Source organism: Schistocerca cancellata, chromosome 1, assembly GCF_023864275.1.
Source record: "Schistocerca cancellata isolate TAMUIC-IGC-003103 chromosome 1, iqSchCanc2.1, whole genome shotgun sequence".
Lineage (NCBI taxonomy): Eukaryota > Metazoa > Arthropoda > Insecta > Orthoptera > Acrididae > Schistocerca > Schistocerca cancellata.
Window position 1 is genome coordinate 1,050,446,961 of NC_064626.1, and position 19,194 is coordinate 1,050,466,154.

Consider the following 19,194-nt stretch of genomic DNA (forward strand, 5'->3'; position numbering starts at 1 on the left):
GGTGATAGCATGCTTATGCTCCCAGCATACCTTGCAAAAGGGTAAAGTTAAACTGTACATATAGTATGGTTCAGTAATTGTAAGTTATTAAACTTTGGAATAAACTGCATTTCACTGTGACATTTCTGGGATGTGTACTCAGCTGTTTGTATCCCAGGGATCTTTTCTTTTTATAAGGAGACTGGAGCAACTTGCACTCAGCCTTATGAGACCAACTGGAAATCTACTTGCAAGAAAAGTAGTGGCTCCAAGCTCTGGAAAGCTGATAGTGGCTGGGAGTGCGATATGTTGCACTCATTCCCCTCGGTACCAATTTGAAAGATACAATTTTGCAGAGATTGACACAATTTTGCAGAGATTGACACAATGATCTGTCAGCTTCACATGTCCTTTGTTCTGACTTCAGGGCCTTTGTTTTTTACTTTACATATGTTTAACACTTTTGTAAATCCTTTTATTTTCGGTTTCATCGAGCTGAGAATGACTTGTGTCAAAACTCATAGCCAGTAAAACTGTTGTATGGACAAGATAAACTGTTATTCTGTAATAAATTCCACTGTGAACACAGTTTCTCACTGAATCAGTGTATATTTAAAAAATAGACCTTAATTATTGTTACAAAACTGAAACAACTGTTTTGGATAAAAATCCAAGTAGTCAATGATGAAAATGCATAGCAGAGCCAGATCAGATTACAAGGGGAGTGCAATAACATGCTTCAGCATGAGATATTACTATAATGGATCCTTTCCCCCTACAGTATGCCTAAGTATAACTTATTAACATATATTTCATCAAAGCTATTTAGCTTTGTGCACTAGTATATAAAAGTCCTGCATCATGTTTCAGTCACGTTTCTCTGTCTCGGAAATATCTTTGTGCCAGCTGAGACATCAGCAATCGAAACTCCTTGTCTTGCTGATCATCAGGTAATCCTTTTTCTTCCTCCTAAAGACAAAATAGAAAAAAGGTTATAAGAATTACAGACCTTCAGAAAAGTTTTAATCACAAAACTATTGGGCTGCTACTGTGTAGGATAAGTGACCAATTGAGGTCCTGCACAGATCAATTGTAGATGAACTGTGATGTAAATAGCCATGAGATAAGGTGTAGACATTGTCTAAAATTCATATTGGGCTTTGCAGTGATTCTAAATGTACAACAGAACGGAAATTAAATTTTTTCTGGGGAAATTTTTATGGTTGTTTTGGTTTTACATTTATTTTAGTACTGGTAGTGAATCCAGAAAAAATTGTAAAGAGAGAATAATTTGTTTTGTAACATCAAGTGCTTATTATTGAGCACTCACCTTTCATTGGTATCAGGACCTCTTACAGTTTATAGTAAAACTTCCAATTCAGTGGCAAATGTGGTCATACAAAAAGTTTCAGGTAGCAGCAAAACTGTGATCTCTAAAAGAGAGTATTGGAAAATGAATCAGATGATAAGGCATTGACAGTAGCAGCTGTTTTCAGAGCAGGTTCAGTAGGTGTAAGTAAAGCAAATTCCCTTGATTACTATACCATGAGCAGGCCACCATTAACACTAAAGTAGCATATACAAGCAGCTTACACTCAAGAGCAACTGAATAGTTGCTGTTACCTTAGCAAATTTTTTAGCCTGCTGCATGAGTCGTTCCATTTTGTCCTCAGCATCAAAAACATAAAAGCACCAACTTGTGAAAAGACAATGTTTCTGTACCCAGAAACAGAATGTGAAGTTAGAAATGCTATTAATAAACTAAAAAATAAAATGTCTTGTGGCATTGATGGAATTCCAGACAAGGTAATCAAACATAGTTCTACCAGTATAGATACTCACCTAACTGACATTATTAATACTTCTTTCAGGACAGGGGTGTTCCCATCAAAACTAAAACTCTCCATAATAAATCCACTTCACAAAAAGGATAGTACAGCTGACATAAATAATTATAGGCCAGTGTCAAGTAATTGAAAGAGTAATGTATGAAAGGCTAGCTGACTTCCTGAATAAAAATAAAATACTGACTAATGCTCAAAATGGGTTTAGAAAAAACAGAGCTACAGAAATGGCAGTCTTCCAATTCATGAAAATGGTTCTAAATGTCTTGGACAAGAACAAATTAAGCTGTGGAATATTCTTGTATTTATCTAAAGCATTTGATTTAATCAGCCATGACTTATTGCTTACAAAACTAGAATGTTATGGGGTCCGGGGACTTGCCTTCAAATGGTTCAAGTCTTATCTCTCTGATAGATAACAGAAAGTACAAATATGTCATGAAGGCAAAGAGTATCTTTCAGATTTCAAAAAGACTAGCTATGGAGTGCCACAGGGTTCCTTGTTAGGCCCTCTGTTGTTCTTGGTGTACATAAATGATTTGCCAACCATCTGACAGTTGCATAAATGGTGATGTTCGCTGATGACACTAGCATTTTTATAAAAGGATACACTGAGGATGATCTACAGCAGAGTGTCTCTAGGACAATAAATGAGACAGGAAAATGGTTTAGTGATAATGCTTTGCTCATAAATAAGGATAAAACGGTATTGATGAATTTCAGTGATATTAAAAGTAAAGCTAGAAGAAGAGTAAAAGCTGAGTTAGGCAACTATGTTATTGCACAAGCCCCACGCACAAAATTCTTCGGTATATGAGTGGATGAGCACTTGAGATGGGAAAAGCATGCAGAAGTTTTGAGTAAAAAATTAAGTAAATGCTGCTATGTGCTAAGAATGCTTAGGGAATGTTGCAACATTGAATCATTACTGTGTGCCTATTATGCTTACATGAACAGTTTGTTTAGATATGGTGTGATCTTCTGGGGAAATACAGGTACAGCAAACAAGGTTTCAAACTTCAAAAAAGGGCTATTATATTAATGAAAGGGGTTCTCTGCAGAGTGTCATGCAGGGAAATATTTAAAGAACTTAAAATAATGGCTCTTCCTGGCTTATACATCTATGAATGTGTATACTTTCTGAAAACTCACCAGGAATTTTCAACATTAAATAATGAGGTTCATAACCATGAAACAAGGAACAGGGATGATTTTCACAGAAACACCCACAAATGAGCACTCTACCAAAAAAGTGTAAACTACCAGCCCAAAATATGGAAAAGTAATATTAATGATATGAATATAATAGAGGGACCATTCCACGTGGGAAAAATATATCTAAAAACAAAGATGATGAGACTTACCAAACAAAAGCGCTGGCAGATCGATAGACACACAAACAAACACAAACATACACACAAAATTCAAGCTTTCGCAACAAACAGTTGCTTCGTCAGGAAAGAGGGAAGGAGAGGGAAAGACGAAAGGATGTGGGTTTTAAGGGAGAGGGTAAGGAGTCATTCCAATCCCGGGAGTGGAAAGACTTACCTTAGGGGGAAAAAAAGGACAGGTATACACTTGCACACACACACACACACACACACACACACACACACACACACACACATATATCCATCCGCACATACATAGACACAAGCAGACATTTGTAAAGGCAAAGAGTTTGGGCAGAGATGTCAGTCGAGGCGGAAGTACAGAGGCAAAGATATTGTTGAAAGACAGGTGAGGTATGAGTGGCGGCAAATTGAAATTAGAAATTAGCAGTGATTGAGGCCTGGCGGATAGCGAGAAGAGAGGATATGCTGAAGGGCAAGTTCCCATCTCCGGAGCTCTGACAGGTTGGTGTTAGTGGGAAGTATCCAGATAACCCGGACGGTGTAACACTGTGCCAAGATGTGCTGGCCGTGCACCAAGGCATGTTTAGCCACAGGGTGATCCTCATTACCAACAAACACTGTCTGCCTGTGTCCATTCATGCGAATGGACTGTTTGTTGCTGGTCATTCCCACATAGAAGGCTTCACAGTGTAGGCAGGTCAGTTGGTAAATCACGTGGGTGCTTTCACACGTGGCTCTGCCTTTGATCGTGTACACCTTCCGGGTTACAGGACTGGAGTAGGTGGTGGTGGGAGGGTGCATGGGACAGGTTTTACACCGGGGGTGGTTACAAGGGTAGGAGCCAGAGGGTAGGGAAGTTGGTTTGGGGATTTCATAGGGATGAACTAAGAGGTTACGAAGGTTAGGTGGACGGCGGAAAGACACTCTTGGTGGAGTGGGGAGGATTTCATGAAGGATGGATCTCATTTCAGGGCAGGATTTGAGGAAGTCGTATCCCTGCTGGAGAGCCACATTCAGAGTCTGATCCAGTCCCGGAAAGTTGTCACTGTTGCATTTCGAAGTCTTTTCTGTCGTCTTATTTCCTCCTTCTGTTTTTGCCAGTAGTTTCACTTTGTATTCACCTTCTCCTTTTTACCGTAATCTATTATACAACTTTATCCTGCCGATATATACTCAATAATACGTAATACGTAATAATACGTAATCCACTTCCAAACCATAACCAAAAAAAAATTTTTTTTTTCCGCTTTCAACACTACCGCTGCTATAAAATCCACCGTTTCTAGTTCACAAACAGTTCCTTTCACCTATTAAACAACCTTTTCGGCTAGTTCTAATAACTTTTGCTTTATTTCCATTTCCGTTTTTCTCACATCACCGATCATTTTTAGCCGCTTCCCACAAGTTTTAACGTCATTATTTCTTCATCAGACAATTGTTAGCCTCATTTCCATAATCTGCCACCACCAAACCACTCCTTTTAATATATCTACACGTAGTTTTTTCGAAATTTTCTCGAATTTCTCCACCCTTTAACGTGTTTTGGCGGCAACACAACCACCTAACCTTTATGCACATCGTTGTCTACATACACAAGTTCACCACAGGATCAACATAGCCCAGCTCTAAACAACACTTTTTCGCCTTTTTTCACACCAGATCTCCATTTGCTTTCTAGTTCACCTTTATCTCTCCCCATATATTTTTATATTTATTTTCATTTTCATTTCAGCCTCATGTTACACTTTCCACCTTCTAATACCATGTCACCCTCACAACACCTCCACAACGACCCCATTAAGTTTTATTTACATTCCCTCCGCAAACATGCCTTCGCCCTAGCCAGATTACACTCCCATATTTTATTTTCTCAGGCTTGTCTGACATTTGGCATCACCCCCAAAGGCCTCACACTTAAAGTTCACATCTCTGGCTGCGACCCTTCTTTCCATCAGTCCCTATACCAGTTCCAAACTGAACAATCCATTGCCCTCACCCACCTAATCCTTCACCTACACATCAACTCAGCCAATCAACACACCCGTCAACTCCTATCCTTAATAAAAGTCCTCAATCTTTCCTCTCCCACATCCACACCGGCTGTTCAGAGCATCCTCCTACAGGCCAACCGCAAATTAGAACAGCATGCCACACTCCATCTTAAAAAACTATCCAATCTCCTGGTTTCCACCTCCGGAAAGGCAACTCACTCACCTTTCACAACCTTTCCAGCAAACCTCAACCTCCTCTCATTGCACACAAACCCAGTCTCTCCCATCTACTCAATCTCCCACTTCCAGCTCCACTCCCTCCAAAACCTCAAAATTCCAATCAACACAATCTGGAACCACAACACCCTAATTCAGTAGTTAACCTTTCCTCCAAACCTCTCTCCCAATCCGAAACCTCTGTCCTATCCAAAGGCCTCACCTTCAGCCCCACTCCCAGATTCAACCAAACAGCCCTCGTCAAAGATTTACTGTCCTACACCCGTACTTTCTGCTGGAAATATCACTTTGCCACGAAGAAAAATGATCCTAATCCTACTCCTAATGATCCAACTCCCCAAGACACTATCCAAATTGAACCCTGCCTGGAACAGTTCCGTCCTCCGTCACAGCGGGACCCACCTCCTCTTCCTCAAAATCACCCTCTCCAAACCTTCCAGGAATTTCTGACTTCCAGCCTTGCCTCTCAATCCTTCTTAAAAAACCTTAATCCTACTCCCAACATCACCACTGCTGAAGCCCAGGCTATCCGTGATCTGAAGGCTGACCGATCCATCGTCATTCTCCCGGCGGACAAGGGTTCCACGACTGTGGGACTTGAGGCTGAGGGACTGCGTCAGCTTTCAGACAACACTACTTACAAAGTTTGCCAAGGTAATCCCATTCCTGATGTCCAGGCGGAGCTTCAAGGAATCCTCAGAACCTTAGGCCCCCTACAAAACCTTTCACCTGACTCCATCAACCTCCTGACCCCACCAACACCCCGCACCCCTACCTTCTACCTAAAATTGACAAACCCAATCATCCCGGCCATCCCATTGTAGCTGGTTACCAAGCCCCCTCAGAACGCATCTCTGCCTATGTAGATCAACACCTTCAATCCATTACATGCAGTCTCCCATCCTTCATCAAAGACACCAACCACTTTCTCGAACACCTGGAATCCCTACCCAGTCTGTTACCCCCGGAAACCATCCTTGTAACGATTGATGCCACCTCCTTATACACAAATATTCCGCATGTCCAGGGCCTCGCTGCGATGGAGCACTTCCTTTCACGCCGATCACCTGCCACCCTACCTAAAACCTCTTTCCTCATTACCTTAGCCAGCTTCATCCTGACCCACAACTTCTTCGCTTTCGAAGGCCAGACATACCAACAATTAAAGGGAACAGCCATGGGTACCAGGATGGCCCCCTCGTACGCCAACCTATTCATGGGTCACTTAGAGGAAGCCTTCTTGGTTACCCAGGCCTGCCAACCCAAAGTTTGGTACAGATTTATTGATGACATTTTCATGATCTGGACTCACAGTGAAGAACAACTCCAGAATTTCCTCTCCAACCTCAACTCCTTTGGTTCCATCAGATTCACCCGGTCCTACTCTAAATCCCACGCCACTTTCCTTGACATTGACCTCCACCTGTCCAATGGCCAGATTCACACGTCCGTCCACATCAAACCCACCAACAAGCAACAGTACCTCCATTATGACAGCTGCCACCCATTCCACATCAAACGGTCCCTTCCCTACAGTCTAGGTCTTCGTGGCAAATGAATCTGCTCCAGTCCGGAATCCTTGAACCATTACACCAACAACCTGAAAACAGCTTTCGCATCCCGCAACTACCCTCCCGACCTGGTACAGAAGCAAATAACCAGAGCCACTTCCTCATCTCCTCAAACCCGGAACCTCCCACAGAAGAACCCCAAAAGTGCCCCACTTGTGACAGGATACTTTCCGGGACTGGATCAGACTCTGAATGTGGCTCTCCAGCAGGGATACGACTTCCTCAAATCCTGCCCTGAAATGAGATCCATCCTTCATGAAATCCTCCCCACTCCACCAAGAGTGTCTTTCCACCATCCACCTAACCTTTGTAACCTCTTAGTTCATCCCTATGAAATCCCCAAACCACCTTCCCTACCCTCTGGCTCCTACCCTTGTAACCGCCCCCGGTGTAAAACCTGTCCCATGCACCCGCCCACCACCACCTACTCCAGTCCTGTAACCCGGAAGGTGTACACGATCAAAGGCAGAGCCACGTGTGAAAGCACCCACGTGATTTACCAACTGACCTGCCTACACTGTGAAGCCTTCTATGTGGGAATGACCAGCAACAAACTGTCCATTCGCATGAATGGACACAGGCAGACAGTGTTTGTTGGTAATGAGGATCACCCTGTGGCTAAACATGCCTTGGTGCACGGCCAGCACATCTTGGCACAGTGTTACGCCGTCCGGGTTATCTGGATACTTCCCACTAACACCAACCTGTCAGAGCCCCGGAGATGGGAACTTGCCCTTCAGCATATCCTCTCTTCTCGCTATCCGCCAGGCCTCAATCTCCGCTAATTTCTAATTTCAATTTGCCGCCGCTCATACCTCACTTGTCTTTCAACAACATCTTTGCCTCTGTACTTCCGCCTCGACTGACATCTCTGCCCAAACTCTTTGCCTTTACAAATGTCTGCTTGTGTCAATGTATGTGCGGATGGATATGTGTGTGTGTGTGTGTGTGTGCGCGAGTGTATACCTGCCCTTTTTTCCCCCTAAGGTAAGTCTTTCCGCTCCCAGGATTGGTATGACTCCTTACCCTCTCCCTTAAAACCCACATCCTTTCGTCTTTCCCTCTCCTTCCCTCTTTCCTGATGAAGCAACTGTTTGTTGCGAAAGCTTGAATTTTGTGTGTCTATCGACCTGCCAGCGCTTTCGTTTGGTAAGTCTCATCATCTTTGTTTTTAGATATATTTTTCCCACGTGAAAAGTAATATTATTTATATATACTGATATAAAATATTTTTATTTATTGTCCAAATTTTTTAAACAAATTAAAGATAAGAAACTATGTTGTAAATGACTATGTCCATACAATGTATATTGTTAATGGACGAATAAAGAGATTGATTGATTGATTGATTGATTGATTGATCGATCAATATAACACCCGAGCACAGGGTTGGAAGAAAAACAATATCAACACATTTTATCAGAACCAGATGGTGGGTGCATGACACATGGTACACTGCATCTCTGAGGTCATGCAAGCACTGGGTTTTCCTCATGCCAACATCTCAAAGATGTTTCATAACAGGGGAAACTGTTGCCATCATAATGAAAGTGGACTGCTGTTGCAACAGTATGTTGACATGTTTGCAGTTAACTGTCATTGCAGTAACAGATAGATCACAGGGCAGAACTGCCACTTCAGTGGCAGACAGGAACAAGCTAAGTTCACCTGTATCACCTGTAACTCTCCCCACACTATAGCTTTATTGGAGTCATAACCTCTGCAGCCAGTTATTTCCATTGAAATAGTATTTATGGAAATTGGTGCAGTTGATCTTTCACTTTTCACAGCTGTGCAACATGTCGGGTGATCTATCTTACTCCACTCTTTCACTCCAGCCTTTCTCACAATTCACAAGTTTGGGCCATAATTTAGTCATAGAATAGTAAAATCTAAATCATCGCATTAGTTAACACTCTTGGCATCTTGTGATGATGATGACTCTGAGGAGTGAGAGAGAGAGAGAGAGAGAGAGAGAGAGAGAGAGAGAGAGAGAGGGGGGGGGGGGGGGGGGGGGGGGGGAGGAGAAGAGGATGTGAGAGGCCTATGAGTTATATGATACTGATCTGCAACAGTATCATCTGTTCAGTTGCTTAACCACAAATCAGGCCTCAGGCAATAGAGAAGTGAATTCAAAGAAAGGCTGAAATTTCAATTTCTGAATGTTGGTATTTTCACCCTAGATACCTTATTGCAGTCCTCCTGTTCAACACTGTGAAGGTGGAAGATACAGAAATGCCTAAAACCTATGGATTAAAAAAAAGGGCCTTTAGATCTTATTAATTCTGTATTAAATACACCACACAGCTGGCATCACTTCTAGGTTTTGCAGTGGTTAACATTGAAAGCATTGTGTCCTTCATAAAGGGTAGAGACCAGTTTTCCTGTTTTGAAGAAGAACGATGAAACAGATCTGTGAAACTGCAAACTTAGATGTTAGTTTGCTGTGGAATTGTTAACAACATCTTATGTACTATGATGACTTCTACTTTGGATTATAGCTCTTACAATTGTACTAAACCCAACTTCCCATCTTTATTTACAGGTGACTGTCATGGTCTTTGACTTTCAAAATGGTTTCAAAATGTATATCAATACCTTCTCCATTATTTTAAAAGAATTTTATGTTTTGGTCTGTAAACAATAAATCATTTTTTTGGAAATAGCACTTCCACAGCTACACTTTTAATTATTTTATTTATACAGTATTTGTGTATTTGTTAATAGTTTTTGGGGTCACAGTCACCCCATTCTTATGTGCTCATTCTTCTTCAAGTCAGCCAAACTATCAAGTTTTTGAAATAGTTCTATCCTACTGGCAACTGGGTATCAACAATGTACTGCTTCAGAGATATTACTGAATTGAAAAGTTCTTGCTAAGTTTGACTGAATGTATAGTTACAAGAAGTGTCTCATTATATGAAGCAGACATCATATTTTCACTGTTCGTAGGGTATACATGATGACACTTCCTACTCAAACACAACACATACTAACACACTCAAACCTCTGCAATCTCGGCTCCTAGTTGATGCATTATTTTGTAACTTGTCTCATGACAAGTGTCGTGACACTCGGAATAATTTGAATATTAGTGTCTGTTGTGGCTAGCAGCAGCTCCCTTTGAACATAACCATGTGCAAAATTAATAAGTCCAGTCTGCTGTTTGACTATACAACCTATGATAGTCACTAGTCAGATACGCTGTTTAAATACACTACGACGGATGTTATGAAAGGTAGTATATGAAACACACTTCAGCCTTACTGTGGGAAAGGCTACTGACAGGCAGTAAGTCACTGAGAGATTTCTAAAGGTGTGTAGCTTATATCTGTGTTCTATGAAACAAGTGAGCAGAGGGTACTTTCTGTTCTGTGCATTGATTATTGTTTATTACTATTATTTTTATTGGAGAATGATTACTCTGCAGTTCTTTTTGGGCTGTTATTAGTCTAATTTCATCTCCATGATCTCTTGGGATAAGTCTGTTGCTGACTGAATATTCATAGTTTCCACCCTGAATGCTAGTTCTTGAAAATTTTGACGTTAAGTTTTTCTAGGTATATAATCTATTGGATTTTTCAGTATTTGTTACTCCCTCTCATCAGTCAAACAAACCTATGACCAATCAAATTGCCATTTGTTGTGTGTGCTCATTATCCCCTATTACTGAAACCAAGCAGGATTGCAGTATGGTTTGTGTAACTATTCACAAATATCCCCGTTTGTTAAAAAACTCTGGTTTCCAGAATCCTATCAAAAAAGCAAAGCTTGACATTTGCATTACTAAAAGTTATATTTGAGGTTTTTCCACTTCAAATCTCTACACATTGTTACTCCCAGGTGTTTGTATAGACTGACACAAATTGTGATTCATTGTGTAGTTAAAGGCTACAGTGTATTAATAGTTTGTAAAGTGCAAACTGATAAGATCTAGCTACACAGTACTACAATTTCTATCAAATTAAATGATGCCACAGATAATCGCCTTATCTGCAAAAATTCTGAGATTGTAACTAAAAATATGTGTTAAGACACCAGATTTGACTTCGGTGTCTTCAGATTATTCTCCATGCATGGTAATGTGCTGCATTCAGTCTGCCAAGAGTTTTTCAGTTAATTCACAAAATTTGAACATATTTTCTGTTGTGGATATTGGTGTATTACTGAATAAAGGACATGATGGTGCTCTAGAAATAGAGGGTCCACTTGATTACGTTTATATGTTGTTCTTATTATATTTTGTGTAGAAAGCTATGGTTGGGTTGCATTTGTTCCTTGTTTTTTGGTATCCTTATAACTTTCCACAGGAAAGGTAATTTTTTTCCAGGTGAATCATTATTTTTGAGCTCATAATATGGTTTAGAATACTGCTACAAATAAGTGAATGGAGGGTGGTAATTCTGTTGATAAATTCTGCTGCCTGAAAACAGTGCTCTGCTCATTGGATTAGTGGTAAATGAGTGTAGCTACTTCTGTACAGAACCTGATGGGGACAACTAGACCATGGGGCATTAGAGAGTTTTGGGCATTTCATCTGCTTTTCAACACATTTGTAGTATGCCAATTTAATTTTCCTTTGTGAAAGGACATTTGAAGGCAGAATTGAACACTTCTAATTTAGTTGTCTATTTTCTACTTTTGTCCCTTCTTTGTCAACAACCATCCAGATTCAAACTATTGTGCCATTAACATTTGTAACCATTGTCTAGGTTCATACTCTTTTAGAGCTTTACTGGCTGTTCACTTGTATTTGACCCACAGTTTCTCTACAGATTTTCCAGAAATCCTGTCTCAGTCATGACTTAGAAATTCTAATTTTTCATTCTATTGTGGTTAAGTTCAAATCGCTTCCAGCTATTGTGGTAAGATGCCAGAAAATATATGCTAATGGAGTGAAGTGTTCTTTGAAGTTCTCGACTTCACTTACAGATGCATCTGGTGAGTAATACAATAATCCAGTTGTATTTTTAATCTATCATTGATAGTAGTTCTTACCCTAATAATTTCTTTGGCAGGTTCTGTTTCTATCTCAGTTTATTTTACATTTTTGAAGTGGCAGGGTACACCTTCTCGATTGCATTGTGTTAATGTCAGTTCAGAAGTTAATTTCTAATTTTATTATTGGTATGTGAGCATTATTACCAGATTAATAATCTGACACAATGTGGGTACAGTAACTCAGCTTTATTTCTCTGAGAACTGGATTAGCTGCCTCATTAATACAGCCATTGGGTTCTTATTTGGGAGCCATGGGCAGAGAAACCTACAACCAAACGTCAGAGTTTGGATTTTCTGTGTTTCCCAAATCACGGTCGATGAATCTTATGATAGCACTTCTAAGTGACCATAACATAACACCCCTGCCCCAAATTGTAACCTAAGTGAGTTTGTTGTTTGTTTTAATGACTTCAGTGCCACTTGGACAATAAACTCTAGTGTATATTATATTCTTTCCTACCTTTAGTAGATGTCATTACACTTTGATAGAGACATCAAAGTGATCTATATATTCCAATTACCTGATTACCAGTCTAGATCACAATTTTTTGAACATTTTCAATAACCAATTTCAGCCAGCTGACAACACACAACAGTTGCTACCAGGTTTTTAATATGGAGATTGTCGGCTGAAACCTGTTATCAAAAATAAATAAAAATTGTTATCTAAACTGTGCTATTCAGACAATTTTCCTACCTTTGTTTGCTGTGAAATCTGACAAATGCTGAAATGGTTTCAACTCTTTGTGTGTGGGTGACATCTAGATGTGGCTTTTAGGTGGTTTTCCACATCCACTGAGGTATATATCAGGTTCTTTCGCGCATCTTGCCTCAGATACAGGATGCACAAACACTGTGGAAAGTGACGTCACATTTGACATTGTGATTACACTAGATACGACAGAAAGGGGTGTGTGGATTCCTCTCTGGATAAATTGGCAGTAGTTTAAAAAAAAAAGCTTTGGGAATGGCAATCCCATTATAATAATAGCCTATATACAGGGGTGGTTGCTTCCCCGTGAATTTGGAAAGTACCATTACCAATGCCAACCTAGTAATGGTTGGATAAAGGACCCTGGAAAGGAAGGAAGGAATCTGAAAGTGACTCACACTTTCTTCTTGTTTTCTGTTTCCTTACCTAAGCAAGACAGCACAATGGTTAAGATCTCGACTCTTATATTACTAATATTCAAATCACCATCAGCCTTTCAGATTTAGGTTTTCTTTAGTTTCTATAAACTGTATAAGGTGAATGCTGCTATGGTTTCTTCAAAAAGGACATTGACAATTTATTTCACCTTCCTAGTCCAGTCTAAGCTCTTTCTCTAATGACCTTGTTAAATCTGAAACATTCTTCCTTACTTTTTACTTTCATCATTGTCTCTTATTGGTCACCAATTGTAATTAAGATGGCTGTGCACTACTATTTTCTTCAATATCTAGTTTTTGGCTCTACTATCTGTTCTTTTCAGCTCTTTTTCTGTGAGTAAAGTCCCACCTACTGCTGTTGTTTGTGAGAAGGGCATTCATTAACTAATTAGGCAAATTCCAAGAGTTTTAATTTCATGTATTAATAAACCCAAAATAATTTTTTCAGGTACAAGTTTGTGTTATGATTATGACTTTTTCCTCATCTCTGTCCTAGTTTAAACACCTCTGACATAAAAGTAGCTCCATCTCATGTAGTTTTTAACATATGTACACCAGCCACCAGTCTGTACCATAAGTCTTCAATTCAGGCTTCTTTATGCACACTTAAAACATGCTTTGACACCCAGTAGTGAGGTGATGGTTCTAGGTATTATAGCTTATCACCTTTTATTGTCTACCGTTGAATTAGCAAGTGATTTGCTGCACAGTTAAAGCAGTTACTGTCATCAACATGCATGTGGTTGCCCACAGGTGCTGACCCTGACAGCTTCAGCTTTCTCCAAATAGATGAGATTAGATTCGGCTTTTGTTCCACAGACTCAAAAATGAGATGATTCTCGTGAGCATGGAACATTTAAAAAAGTATAACATAAAAAATCAAGGTAGCACATCGCTGACACAGTGGGATACGATGGCCCAGTGTCTGAATGACTTTGAAGATTAAGTGTAACACATTTTGACCTTGACCAGATGTGCTGAAATTGCATATTTTGCTCACCCTGTGTCTGACTATCATGTGAGGTGACCAGTACATGGTCTGAAGACATTCCAGACATGATAAACTGAACTATTCCATTTGCAAAGGCAACAGAAGTGTTTTCTCCACAACACAGTAGGTGCCCCTAAATCAATTACTCCTGTGTGAATATTAGTTCATCTTAAAATTGACAGCTCTATCATGAATTTTCTCTTATAGTGTACCTGGAAAGCCAATAAGCAATTCTTGAAATTTGAATACAGTCCTATTGAGATTTAAGCCACATCATTCTGGAATACTAAGAACAACTATAAAACCAATGTTACGACTGTCTTTGCAGTGGCACTCTTTGTGACTAAACTGCTGCTTTTTGGGGATAGCCTTCATTATGTACTGTCCTGTTTATGGCAACTGACGTCTCTATACTGGAAGGCTGTTGGACAGAATTTTGTATACTCCTTCCTTTGTGAATGAATTATATTTCTTGAAGAGTCTTTCAATGAATCTGAGTCTGGTTGCTGCCTTTCCTGCAACTAGTACTATGTGGTCCTTCACCCTTAAATTGTTCTGAACAGACAATTCTATACATTTTGTGACTTGTTTTAGTGATCAATTGCCAATGGTCTGATGAAAAGATAATTGGCTTTTCACCTATTTGTGGACAGTACATTATATGCCAGTTTTCCAGATTTTTGTTAATTTTTTAACATATGGCATTCTCTAAATACAAATGCCTTTTCTAGATCGATGAAGCACATATGTAGGTCTCTTCCTTTTTCAAGAAACCTTTCTCCCAAGATTCGTAGGAGCCCTATTGCATCTCTGGGCCCATATTCCATATAAAGCCAAACTACTCCTCGCCAAGATTCTCCTCCATTACTTTTTCAAGTCTTTTATTAATTATTCTTAACATCACTTTGGCTGCATGTGAAATGAGGCTGATTGTCCTGTGCTCACTGCCTTTCTTGGTTCCTTGTTTTTTTTGGTAATGGAATCATTACTGTTGTCAGGAAGTCCTCAGGCCAGTCACCACTGTCATATATTTTATTACATAATCTCAAAATTTCTCTTATTCCATCTTGGTTCAAGCATTTTAATATTTCTACCGGTATTGTATCTGTACCTACTGCTTTGCCATTTTTCATTGCAGCTATGGTAGACTTTACTTCTTCCATTATGATGGTTGGTCCTTTCTCGTCATCACTTACACTGTTGCGTGATTCAAGTTCCAGAGTTTCTGGTTTGCTATTTGTGTCATATAGCTCTTTTAGATATTCTTCCCATCTCTGGAGGACATCTTCACGATCTTTGTACACTACCTCTTGGTCTTTACTCAAAATTTCCATAGTAGCACTTCCTGCTCTGTTTTGTTCCCATGTCATAGTCTTTACTCTGTTGATAGTAGGTTGTATCTTCCCTTCCTGTCCAGTTCTTCAATTTCATCACATTCCTCTTTCAGCCATTTTTTCCTAGTCTGCTCTGTTTCTCTTCACAGTTCATTATTTAACCTTCGGTATACCTTTCTTGCATCTTCGGTGCTCTTGTTTTTCAATTTTCTTCTCTCCTACATCTTTGAAATCATTTCTTGTGTGACCTATAGTTTTTTTGACCTTTTCCCTTTTATGTATCCTATATTTTGCTGTCCTGCTGTATTTATCCCCTGGTGATTTCCAAGTGTAGAGCCTCCTCTTGTGGTTCTTGAACCATTTGTATGCCACTGTCAGCTGCCTTTCCCTGCAGAAGTCAATTAGCCATTCACCTCTATCATTTCTCTTTCCAAGACCATGACTGCCTGCTATGTTTCCCTCTTTCCCTTTTCCCACAATGGCGTTCCAGTCTCCCATTACTATTTTGCAGCATTTTTTATTTTTGTCCATTATTCTCTCTATTACATTATATGTTTCTCTACAATTTGGTCATCATGTTCTGAAGTTGGCATATACACCTGGTCAATCAGTAAATCTTTTTGTGCTCCTTTCAGCCTTACACCAACAACCCGGTCATTTGCATGGTCTACATATTCCACACATTTAGCCAATTCCTTTGTCATAATCATTCATATTCCATTCATTCCTTTTACTTCTCCTCCTGAGTAGTACAACACATATTCATCTGACTGCAACTCTCCATGTCCATTCCATCTTACCTCAGCAACTCCTACAAGGTCAATATGATTCTTTTCCATCTCTCTTTTAAGGTTTTCTAGTTTTCCTGTTTGTACCAGAGTTCTAACATTCCAGGTACCAATTCTTGTTTTGATTTTTTGCCTCCTTTCAAGTTGGTAGGGAAGCAATAAAACCAATAGAAGAGGTGAGTACCTACTTGAATTGGAGAGCAATGTAAAGGTCTTGAATAGGGGTAGAGAACCTACCTTCAGAAATAGATGGGAAGAAATAATTGCCACAACTTTTGGCTACATTTAATGGGTAGCTGGATCAAACAATGGCATGTGGTGATAGAACCACCCTAATTTAACCACATTTATATTAAGTTTGGGGTTTAAATTTATGTTAAACAGACCATGGCTTATAGGAATCCTAAGAAAACAGACTGGGGCTAATACAAGAAAAACTTAAGCTCATGCTTATCTGAAGTTAAAACTTTGATAAGAAATTCAGATCTTGAGGAATTTCGAATGAAGTGACATCCGCCATTATGATCCCTTACTTAGAAAATGTTCCAGTCTCACTAATAAGCACACAAACAGAAATATATCTTGATGAAGTAATAATCTGAAATTGCAAAGGAAGTGCGTAAAAAGACTCTTCAAATTTGCTTCATAAGCAGTCTCACAAGAATGCCAACAAATTCAGAAGGTACCCTGAGGAAGGAGGATGGTGGGTATACAACGACAGCACTTGAGATACTTGATGTGCTCCTCAAGACTCACTTCCCTCATTGCACTCCGGCAGATCACAAAGAACTGGGAACCTGTCAGAGAATGTATTGATTTTTTTATTTTTTAAAATTTTTTTAAAGGAAACTTCTTGTCAGTAGGAATGTTTCTTCAGCTGTTCAACTCACCAGGTCCAGTTGGAATCTTTCTGGCTTTATTGCAACAGGCAGAGGAGGGATCCAGCACACTCCTCTGCAAACTGTTCAGTCAGCGTAGGAGAAGGAGTCATCCCTAATGCTTGGAGGACAGTTATGGTTATTTTCATTTCTAAGCCAGAGAGAACCGATCATACCAAAGCTATGGTTATGAGAACAATCACTCTGTCCTCCTTTCTAATGTGCGCATTAGGTAAATGATGTTATCTAAGGTACCTGTACATGTAAACCAATATGCATACCAAGGCAAATTATGTGAAACAGTACATCACCAACTTGTAAGAAAGGTCAAAAAAGCTCCACTATCAGGAAACTGCTTTCTACATCTTTCTGGATATTGAGGGGGCTTTTAGCATCACAGCTGCTTAGTCATAACAGGCGAAATTAGCAGCACAACCACTGCTGGGTGCTGTACATGTCCCCATACACCTTTGGGTTATGATGAAAGCAGCAACAGAGGCATACAGGTTAAAAACTGTAAATAACTGGAAACCTTTAGAATATCCAGAGTCCCACACCATTATAATGAATGTGGTAAATGAAGGAATGGTCAGGGAAATGCCAGTTTATTTGACAATAACTTCCAGCAGCTTCAGTAAATCTGTCAAGATAACAAATGGATGCAGGAAGCAGTGGCACAATGAACAACAGTTTCATTCAGTAGACACAGTCTTGTTTCCTGATGGGTTAAAAACAGACAAAGGTGCTGGGATGCATGGCTTACAACCTGGACTAGAGAGAGCAGTATTTCTGGGGAAATTGGCCACAGTATTCCAGGTGGAAATATTTGCTGTCAGAGTGTACATGGAGGAGCATCTACATAGGTGACACAAGGATCATGGCATCTGCATTCATTCAGACAGCCAAGCAGTTCTGAAATCTATCAGTCCCTGCTATGAGATTGAAGTTCGTTGCAAAATGTCATGAAGCACTTGTGAGGGTAGGGAAAAGCAACAGGGTAATCCTGCTTTGGGTCACTAGTCATTCACGAATAAGTGACAATGAACAAGCAGATAAACTGGTCAGGACAGGAAATTGCCCTAACCATCAGCAAGGTGATGGTAAAATCAAAATTACTCAGCTGGATCAGTAGGCAGCATGCAAAATATTGGACTAAGATCAAAAAACAAAAACATGACAAGCTAATGTTGCCAAAGCCGCATTTTAAGATAAGTGCTCCAGTCCTGGGCTTGATCAGGAGACAGATTAAACTCATGGTAGAACTAATGACTGACCATGAGAAATTTAAGAAACTCCTGCACATGATGGGTGTGGAGAAACTAGCCCATAACTGTAGGCTATATGAAGAGGGGATGAAACCCCACCATATTTAATTTTCCAGGGTGAAGCATTGGAGGTCAAAAGACACAGAATATTTGGGCCATTCATTCTTGGAGAAATTGTGTCTAATAAAAGAGTCTTCTATTACTCTTTAAGGGTACTGGCTGATTACCTGGAATGACGGGAAGAGAAACAGCACAATAAACTCAATTTTGTTGTGAGTAATGGTGGGCTAAGATCATTATTGTTTTGTCTCCCTGTGCAAATCAGATCAAATAAAAATCTGGACATTCCTCTTTGATGCGCTGTCATGATGTTTTCCTTTTACTCATGTGATAAATTTTTATGCAAATAAAAACCTATTGTAAGAGTGTTTGTAAAATATTAGTTTAGAGATTTACAGACTGTCATTTATTGGTTATTTGTGTAACCTTTTGCACAATATCATCTTGACAGAAATTTGATGACAAATTGAAAGTCAGAAAGTGTCAGAGTAATACAGATTTAGTTATTTTGTAAAAAGCAGAACACACTATATAAATCTGTAATATACATGTCATATTCTGATAAATTCAGAAATGAGTTAGCAAAGTCAGGAGAAAATGAAATAGAGAATGAACATGAAAAATGTGCAGAAAATATAGTACTACATGTAAAAGTTTGATAAGAATCCTTAAAGGGAAATTGTGCTGAATATTGAGTAAAGAATAACATTAAAGAAAGATAAAGTAAGAACTTAGCATTTACTCTGCCCTG

General features: G+C 39.5%; 1 protein-coding gene across 1 annotated transcript in view; it reads right to left on the bottom strand.

Moving 5' to 3' along the window:
* Positions 1–632: 632 nt before the first annotated feature.
* LOC126125798 (short transient receptor potential channel 4-like) overlaps positions 633–19,194 on the bottom strand; it is a 282,592-nt gene continuing 264,030 nt past the window's right edge. Inside the window, exon 11 of the mRNA XM_049915137.1 lies at positions 633–948. Within this exon, the coding sequence (XP_049771094.1) occupies positions 850–948 (99 nt within the window). The 3' untranslated portion in view covers positions 633–849. The remainder of the gene's footprint in view (positions 949–19,194) is intronic.